A 9,369-nucleotide genomic window follows, 5' to 3' on the forward strand; every position below is an offset into this window, starting at 1 on the left:
TGGGTTTGTGTTAAAGAGGGTCTACGACCTCACAACAGAGGAGATGTCCCCAGTGGGCTCTTGAACAAGGCCTGAGGGCCCAGCTGATCCATGCCATGCACAGAGGGACCCTCCTCCCCCACCCCCCCACCCCCGCCAGGGCAGGATGCTTTGAGTGGATACAAGAATTTCAGATGAATGAAGGCTTAGGAAAACAGGACGAAGGGTCATATCTACTCCCATTTTTATATCATGTCCATTTAAAAACACCTTTCTACACTGGGTGCTAGGCAAGGGGATTACTGGGGATTTGATTCGATTAGATCAGACAGATCAGATCATGGGGCTTTGTAAGTCAGTTCAGCCCAGAGTCAGCTCAGGGGCCGGTACTGGAGTCTTCCCTCCTCCGAGTGTCTGAACTCACCACCGGACCCCTAGCTCGGACCCCTAGCTCGTCTCTCCTGCTGTGAGGTGGGGTGGCTACTGTCCCCGGGGGCCCTCGGAGCCGTCAGCCCTCCCTCTGGGCCACACCACAGTGAGGGGCTGGGCCAGGCTGCTGTGCTTCACACGGCAGGAGTAGGAATCCGGGGTCCCGTCCTGCGGGGAAGCTGACATTACCACCCAGGACTGGTAAGTGCTGTTTCCGCTGGGAAGCACGTCTCCCCCCGACTCAGTCTGCTGTGTATCGTCCCCCTGAATCCAGTGCAGCTCAGTTTCTCGTGGGTAGAAGCCATCAGCCCGGCACTTGAGTGTCTGAGTTTCTCCTGGGGTCCCGTGACTGGTAATGGACACGGAGGGGGGATCTGTGGAGGGACAGAGCGTGGATAGCAAGAGCCTGCTCTCGATGGCTCCCTGCTCCCTCCCCTCTCTGGGGGTCAGTGATGGGCAGAACTCCAAGCTCTGTGTCTGTCTCCCCAGGGAAACTTTGCGAAGATCAGGGAAGGCTGAGGGTTCCCAGGAGCCTCCCCGTTGGATCGTGGAATGTGGAATGACCGCCGCCGCCCTTGGGCTCCCCGTCCCTCCACCGTCTATTGACATCTGATGGCAAGAAACTGTGACTACCCTCCCATACACTTTTCTGTTTATTCCCAAACATCTGAGTGAGCTTTGAGGTTCCCTCCTCCCCCAGTCTCAGCTCCATGCCTTAGTTCTGCCTGTGGCTCTATCCATTAGACCCCTCCCTGCTCTGTCCCACAGGACGCTCGTTCTCACTCCTTCCCAAACCCAAGGCTTGCGACAACCAGGCTGTGACAGGCAGGCATTTCCCACACCTGCCTGCATGCACAGCTCAGCCTGGAGGCATGTCCTAGAGACACCACCATGGGACTGGCCGGAGATGCCCCCCCCCCCCAACGCCCCCCCCCCCCCCACCGCACTCCCAGCCTGAGATCACCTCGGTCTTTCTCAGCTCAGCGTGCGGGAGCAGGACAGAGGAAGCGGGGTACCTTGTCGGTCCAGGTAGGTCTTGCCCTGTTGCAGGAACCTCCGTAGCATTGCCGGGCACTCCTCTTCCAGGTAGGCCTTGGCCCGCAGCACGTACACTTCTTCCGCCTCCCACTTCTGCTTGGTGATCAGAGCGGCGGGGTCCTGGGGGACCCAGGCTGGGATTTCTTTGTTGAACTCGATGAAGTTCCTTCCGTCATAGGCGTACCTCCAGAATGCTCCGCTGTTTTTGTCATTCCGGAGCTCACAGCCAAACATTCCCTGAAAGGTGTGAGACCCTGCACCCTCCCCAGCCACCCCCGCGGGAAGTTAGTCAGCTTGGCACGCACTGTGCTGCGTTTTAATAACTTTCCCTCCTACACAGTTTGCAGACACAACAGGAAGCAAGGTTTTGGAGATCGAAGCACGTGGTCCCTTTATTTTGGTGAATGGGTTATGACCGTCATAGAGCAGAAGAGGGAAAGGTGCTTTGGTTTGGTGTTTCAGGCCCCTCCGGGCTGAAATGCATCCTTCCTGGCAGGGAGGGTCAGGGAGACCAGACCACACACGGGGTTCCCAGCCCCCCCACCCCCTTCCTGCTGTCATCTCATTTAGTAAACTGCGAATACCCTGGGGGTTCTTAGGAACCGACAGAACCACACTGAAGTGCTATCTCCAAGTTAAACAGAAATTATCTGGAGTTTTATACAGATTACCAAATCTCTCCTTCTTTCCCTCTGTTCTAAGTGGAGCTGATGTCGCCACATGAGTAAACTCTTTCCTGGGGTTTGCTGTCCTCATCAGGAATCTCTGAGCCGCCTCTCTGCCCAGGGAGCCACAAGTCTTAGAACCTGGCCTCCTCTGGGAGGACCAGTGTGGACCCGATACCGATTAGCGCTGTGATTTCAAGTTCCCTGGGCTCAGACCGCAGATCTCTCTGAGCCCCGATCTGGCTTGAATGTGAGCGTTTAACCTCCCCCTGCTTTGGTCTCCTCAGCTTGCAAACAGCAGCGGCCACTGTACTGGTTCGGAGGGTTGCTGCGAGCGTTACCAGCATCAACACCCGTGCCCGGCACACAGTAGGTGCTCAGGAAATGCTCATGATTCTCTCGCACCCTCCGTTCCTCTCCTTACCAATAATGACTTGCTTCAGCATTTTTATTCCAGCCAATCAGATATCTGGTGGGGTCCTTCCCGGGCCCCTGTGCCTCACCCTCTCCTACTTCTGATGCACAGTGAGGGCCATTTTCCTTATCAGGCCTTCCCATTTCTTATCCTTCAGATTTGTGCATGGCTCTGGCCTCCTTTAGGACATTTTCAGATTCCACATAGCTTCTTAGGCATTTTTGTGCTCAGAAACCCATCTCTTGGGGAGCCTGGGTGGCTCAGTGGGTTAAAGCCTCTGCCTTCGGCTCAGGTCATGATCCCAGGGTCCTGGGATCGAGCCCCGCATTGGGCTCTCTGCTCAGTGGGGAGCCTGTTTCCTCCTCTCTCTCTCTCTCTCTCTGCCTGCCTCTCTGCCTACGTGTGATCTCTCTCTCCGTGTCAAATAAATAAATAAAATCTTTAAAAAAAAAAAAAAAGAAAGAAAGAAGCCCATCTCTCGACCCTCACCCTATGATGATTTAGCATCAAGAGTTCACCAGCCTGTGACTGACTGATTCAGGAGACCGGCGGTGGGGGGTGGGGGTGGGGGTGTCTCGGCTCCCTATCTTCCTCCTACCACAAGTCTGAGGCCTTCCAAGTCTGTTCCTTACAGACAGGGGGATCTTCAGGACTCCATGTAACTCTATCAGTGTGTGGTTCTGAAGTCAGTCCCTACTGAGCTCCCAGTATGGGCCACGTTTTGCGTGAGGCATTTTCTCTCAATCATTCAATATATTTCATTGGAGCGGGTTATTCGTGGCTGTCCCAGGTGATGGGACGATCAGGGAGACCAAGACCGACGAGGTTCTAGCCTTCATGGAATTTGCAGAGGTAAGTTTTATGGAATCCCTTGGAGGTTCCGGTTCACGGATTCAGACCAGGTAATTAAGAACATGTTCACTGTCAAACAGCTAGTGACTGGCTGGGCCACGATGTGAACCAGATTTGATTGACTCTAGGGTTAGCTCATTCCCTCGCTGACATCCCTAGGCAGAGGAGCCTGATGCCTTCTAAAGTAGGATCAGCCTCAAGCAGGTCAGGGGGTGGGGCAGAGAGGTGACACGTGCCTGGATGAGAGCTGACTCTGACGTCACTTCCTGGGAGACCCGAGACCTGGGAGTGAGGATGGGGATGGGATGGGGCAGGAGGAGAGCAGATGCGCTGTGGGGTTGGGGGCGATGCTGAGTGCCTGCGAATTTCTACCCTCGTCTCTGTTATTTTCATCCTGCTGACCCCTTTCCACTTACCCCTGCAGGGCTGCCCATTGAGCTAAGACACCCCCCCACCCCAGAAGTCCACTGTTCACTGACCTTCTTTGTCCTTGTAGTAGTCCATGATGTCCTTCAGGGTCACCATGAAGATCTCCTCCCTGGCCTTCTGAAGTTCACTCTCCTTCTTCCAGTCCTCTATTCCTTCCATCTGGCTCCATGGATACCGGGGTTTGGCCTTCCTGTCTTCACTGTCATAGTGAAAGAAATCCTGGTCATTGAGGTAGGCTGTGGCCTGGAAGCTGGGGAAGCCATCCCTGGGCCTGGAGAGCCCGGTGTAGAAGAAGCTCAGAGAGTAAGACCCTGAAAAAGAGAAGACTTTGAGGTGTGGGGTCCATGCAGGGGAGGTCCAACGTGGGGCAGCAGAGGGCCAGGAAGGGGGCCGTGGCCACTGGGCCCCTCTGGAGCCTCACTCAAATGAAAAGGGCCCTATGTCTATCCCGGGGATGGTACTTTAGACACCATTCTGTGTCTTCACTGCATTGTTTCTTCTTGACACATAAGAAGATAATATTTCTCAGCCTCCTTGTATATATGTTGGGATCATGCTATTGAGGTCTGGGGATGTGAGAGGGAATGATGTCTTTTTTCTGGTCTGAGGCCCTATGAACTATTCATTCTTTCATTCATTTATTTATTTTTAAGGATTTTATTTATATATTTGACAGAGCACAAGTAGGCAGAGAGGCAGGCAGAGGTGGGGGGAAAGCAGGCTCCCCACTGAGCAGAGAGCCCAGCATGGGGCTTGATCCCAGGACCCTGAGATTATGACCTGAACTGAAGGCAGATGCTTAACCGACTGAGCCACCCAGGTGCCCCTGTCTTTCTTTTTTTAAATGTGATGACTGTGGAGACCTCAGGATGAAAGCAGGAGTTCCAAGATGCAAAGAGGACATATTCCTGAGTCACCCCAGGGAAGACAGGAAAGTTGCTTTATCTGTATTCACTTTACATGAGCAAGAAATAAACATTTGTTAGGGTAAGCCACTAAAAAATTTGTTACTGGAGCATAACCTAGTCTAAGACATAGAATTCGAATGCATAGGAAGAATTTACCAGAAAACTCAGGAGATGACCTAGAATGGATTGGCACAGGGTAAGACCAGGATCTGGATCTCAGAATTCCCAGGGTTGCACTTTGAATTTTGGCAGGAACTTGGAGAGGGGGGAGTATTTCCAATAATTAATTTGTGATACAGTTCACATTGGTATTAATAATGTTGGAGGTCATATGGCAGATTCCTAGATCAAGTGCTGAAATTATTCCTGGTAACTAGTTTCTAAATGTGATTAACTTTAGACCTTGTGTAAAGCAAATTACCCTTTACAGTGGGTGGGCCTCATCTAATCAGTTGAAGGCCACAAGAAAGAAGCCCAGTTCCCCAAAGAAGAATTCTGCCTTTCTGCCTTCAGATTGCCTTTGGACTCAAGGCAACAACACTGACTCTTCTCCACATCTCCAGCCTGCAGATTTCAATCGTGCTGGCCAGTTCCTTAAAATCAATCTCTTTTTCTATATACATCCTCGTTGTTCTGTTTCTCTAAGAACCCTGACTAATACAGATTTTGGTGTAGGATGCGATTAACATTTTATTTTGTTTTTAATTTTTTAAAAAGATTTTATTTATTTATTAGACCCACAGAGAGAGATCACAAGTAGGCAGAGAGGCAGGCAGAGAGAGAGGGGGAAGCAGGCTCGCCGCTGAGCAAAGAGCCCAATGCGGGACTCGATCCCAGGACCCTGGGATCATGACCCGAGCCGAAGGCAGAGGCTTTAACCCACTGAGCCACCCAGCCGCCCCATTGATTAACATTTTAAAATAAAACATATATTCTCATAGTTTTTAAGTGTCATAAATTTCAAACATGCACAGTTTACTTTCCATTTCTTCATCCTGAAATTGGTGGCCGAGAAACAGCCTCATTTTCCTATTCTAGTGTTGACTCTGGTGCTTCCCAGATTCCAGCTGGCTTCTTTCCCCCAACTTGCCTTCAGGGCTAATGGGTAGCACTGTGGTCTGATGGCAGGGGGGAGGGGACAGATTTCCTTCTACAGCCCTCCAGTTAACCTGCCTTCACATCTGCCACTGAGGGTTGTTCCCTCTTTCTCTACGAGCCAGACAGACTCATCCAGCCACTGGAAGAAAGAAGGAACAGGATGTTCTACTTGTGTGGCTCCTGCACCGTCCTGGCTGTGTGACCCTGGACAGGTCACTTCACCTCTGTGGTCTCGGTTTTGTTCATTTGTAAGCTAAGGGTTTTAGCTTCTGATTCTCTAAGGCCTCATTTAGCATGAGTCCAGAGGCTCCCTCAATCCTTCTTGAAGTTTGGGAGCTGAGTTAGGTGGCAGCCTGGGAACCTCTTCCCACAGTATCCCTGGGAATCTCCGCTGCACTAGAGGCCCTTTTCCAGCCCATCTGTCCCTCAGAGCCACCCTGGTTTCCTTACTCACCAGCTTGGGTTTCCTGAGGGACTGCAGGCCCCAGAAGGAGTAGCAGGGACAGCAGGACAGACACCATTGTGTCCATGGTGCCTGACCAGAAGGTTCTGGACTGCCCTGGTGGTAGAGCTCGGAGCAGACTACTTGGAAATAAAGCCAGGTGTAGTTACGGGAATGGTCGGGCTGTGAGCCCAGCCTGGGAAAGGTGACTTCACAGCCAATGGGCCTGCAGGACAGGCTCCTCCTCTGACAGTGACAGAGAAGGGTGCACAAGCCACCCTGGGCAGAGGTGGCCCTCAGCCAGTTCACGGAGGGTGTGTAGACTGAGAGCCACAACTCAGCTGTCTGCAGGTTGGGACTTTGTGCACCTGCGGGTGACCGAATGTAAGTGGATGAGGGAGGAGAGAAGGGGGGGCTGTTAAGTGGCAGATGCCTGGGGTGTGTGTTCCTTTCGTGGGGGGACTGGGGTGATGTCAGACGCCCTCTGGAAAAGCTCTGCACATGGCCAGAGCCCGGGCTTGGGCAGACCCCAGCTAGGGTGGGACCCCCTCTCTCTCACACCCTGCACACTGGAGTTCTGCACGGAGCACATTCACATCTCTGGCTCCCTCCCTTCCTTCCTTTTCCTTCTGTTTTCTTTTTTTAAAGACGATTTATTTATTTATTTGAGAGAGAGAGAGTGTGTGTATACTTACACATGTGGGGAGGGGTGCAGGGAGAGCAAGAGGAAGAGAACCCCTAGCAGACCTGTAGCGGAGCACCAAGAGCCAGACATGGGGCTTGATCATACAACCCTGAGATCACGAAAGCAAGAGTGGGATGCTCAACCGACAGAGCCAACCAGGCGCCCCTGCCTCCCTGCAACCCCTTTCTATGCTTGGGGAATCCAGGGCTTTCCATCACGGAGGCAGAAGTAGCCCGATTCCCCTTTGGGCTCGGTCCAGCAGACGCTGGTGCCCTGGACGCTGAGGCTGGTAACAGTGAAACAAAGAAGAAGGCAAGGTGGGCAGCTCTTTCTGGGGAGCTCAGCAGCGGCTGTCACTGCTGTGTCCTGGGAGCCGCGGGGCTATAAGCTGTAGGGGTTCCCACGTCCGGTGAGGGGGTGTCATTTGCCATACAGCTGGCAGCAGTGGGTGTTCATAGGACTTGCTCTGTGGCGTGATTTTCCCCTGCGCTTCTCCCGCCTAACTCTGAGCCAGGGTTTTCCGGTCTCTCCGTTGATTCTGAGAGCTAACCGATAAATCTGTTTATTTTCTGCTTCAAGTCAGAATTAGATTCTGTTTCAGCAACTGGGGATCCTGACTGATAATGAAATTGGGACAGGGAGATGGAGGGAGGGTAACTGGACTTGACCATGGGGCTGGACTGCGGCTGAATAAAGACACGATCCAGATGTTTCCGGAACTTTCTTGCAGGCTGTGGTTTTACTCTGCGGAGGGCTAACCACCTGACTGAGTTATCTCTTGTGGTCGGCCAGAGGGAAATGCTCACTGAAGGCAATATTTTAGGTCCTAAGCAGCTGCTACCATAGGACAGTGCGAAGGGCTTAAGGAAATCAGGGGCCAAAGCCTGGGAAGGTAGAGTCCAGAAGTGTTGGAGAGCTTGAAGAAAAAGAGTGTAGATTCAGAAGCAGGAATTACTGACTTCAAGCACAGCCTGAAAATCAGGCAATTTTCTATGACAGTGTGGAGAGAATCTTTTGTCTTTTGCAATGGCAAGGATGAAACAGGCGAAAAGCCAATACTGATTAATGATTAGAACCGAACTAAAGAAGATCAGGTTGCATAACCTAATTACAAAATTTATTTATCTGACAGAGAGAGAGAGAGTGCACAAGTAGGCAGAATGGCAGGCAGAGTGGGAGGGAGAAGCAGGCTCCCCGTTGAGCAGGGAGTCAGATGCGGGACTTAATCCCAGGGTCCTGGGATCATGACCTGAGCTGAAGGCAGACGCTTAACCAGCTGAGCCACTGAGGCACCCCGAAAACCTAATAAATCTAATAACCAAGAGGGGTTAGGACTTTCCTGCTGCTCCCCTATGATGGATGCCAATAAGACATTATTAGAGAAGGAACTCAAATCTGGAAGTCAGGAAGAAGGCAGCATGGGAGATGTTGTGGTTGAACAGGACATGGAACAGGATACATATATATATACATATTTTAAAATTTTTATTTGAATTATTTATTTAAATATTTTAAATATTATTTAAATTTTATTTTTAGGGGCACCTGGGTGGCTCAGTCAGTTGTGCTCAATTAAGTGTCCAGTTCTTGGTTCAGCTCAGGGTTTTGAGTTCAAGGTCCAGGTTGGGCTCCACACTGGGCATGGAGACTACTTAAAAAATATTATTTTAAAGTAGTCTCTACACCCAATACAGGGCTCGAACTCACAGCCCCAGAATCCCGAGTTGCATGCTCCATCGACTGAGTCAGCGAGGTGCCTCAGAAATGCCAAATTCTGTTGGTGGATAAAGGACAAATTGTGTAAGGACAGGGCTGGTGTCTGTCATGTTCGTTTTTCTGTCCCTAGTGCTTGGCCCATTGCTTGACAGAGAGAAGACAATCAAATAACACTTACAAAAATAGATCAGTGGATACATGAGCAAAGACAAAGAGATGTTGCTGGACCTATGTGAGGGTCACTAAGGCCAATTTGGTGCAAACTGGGCTCATGAGGATTGAAGGGTTGGGAAGGTGGGATGCCAAATTCAAAAAGGAGGATGGAATCAGGTTCTGGAGGGCCCCCATCCAACGAGTATCCAATACCATCCAACGAATGAGTCACGTCCTACTCCTGCGTCTTGTCCGTAACAGCCCGTGGGCTCTGCATATCCCACCCTCTCACTCAGTGGTTCTTGGCCTTTTCTTTCATCTCCTCCCTTGCCAGTTAACCTCAAGATAATTTTATTTTTTTAATTTAAAACTTTATTTTCTTTCAAGATAATTTTTTCTTTTTTTTAAGTAGTCTCCACACCCAGCATGGAGCCCAGCGCAGGGCTTGAACTCAAGACCCTGGGATTAAGACCTGAGCCAAAATCAAGAGTCAGATTCTTAACTGACCAAGCCACCCAGGTGCCCCCCAAGATAATTTTAAATGCATAAAATAAAATACG

At 51.0% G+C, this 9,369-nt stretch overlaps 1 protein-coding gene across 1 annotated transcript; it reads right to left on the bottom strand.

Moving 5' to 3' along the window:
- Positions 1-206: 206 nt before the first annotated feature.
- Positions 207-6,424, bottom strand: LOC123933468 (zinc-alpha-2-glycoprotein-like). The gene is made up of 4 exons (XM_045992659.1): positions 6,268-6,424; positions 3,858-4,118; positions 1,425-1,700; positions 207-782 (listed from the first exon to the last, which is right to left on the bottom strand). Exons 1-4 carry the CDS (start codon positions 6,341-6,343, stop codon positions 460-462), a joined length of 936 nt encoding a protein of 311 aa, XP_045848615.1. The 5' UTR covers positions 6,344-6,424; the 3' UTR covers positions 207-459.
- Positions 6,425-9,369: the final 2,945 nt, after the last annotated feature.

The sequence above is a fragment of the Meles meles genome, chromosome 21 (genome assembly GCF_922984935.1).
Source record: "Meles meles chromosome 21, mMelMel3.1 paternal haplotype, whole genome shotgun sequence".
In the NCBI taxonomy this organism is placed as follows: Eukaryota; Metazoa; Chordata; class Mammalia; order Carnivora; family Mustelidae; genus Meles; species Meles meles.

Coding starts and splice junctions, on each gene's coding strand:
- LOC123933468 (XM_045992659.1), bottom strand. CDS start 6,343: ATGGACACAATGGTGTCTGTCCTGCTGTCCCTGCTACTCCTTCTGGGG. Junction 4,119..6,267: donor CCCTCAGGAAACCCAAGCTG/GTGAGTAAGGAA, acceptor TCTCTTTTTCAG/GGTCTTACTCTCTGAGCTTC. Junction 1,701..3,857: donor CTACTACAAGGACAAAGAAG/GTCAGTGAACAG, acceptor GGGAGGGTGCAG/GGTCTCACACCTTTCAGGGA.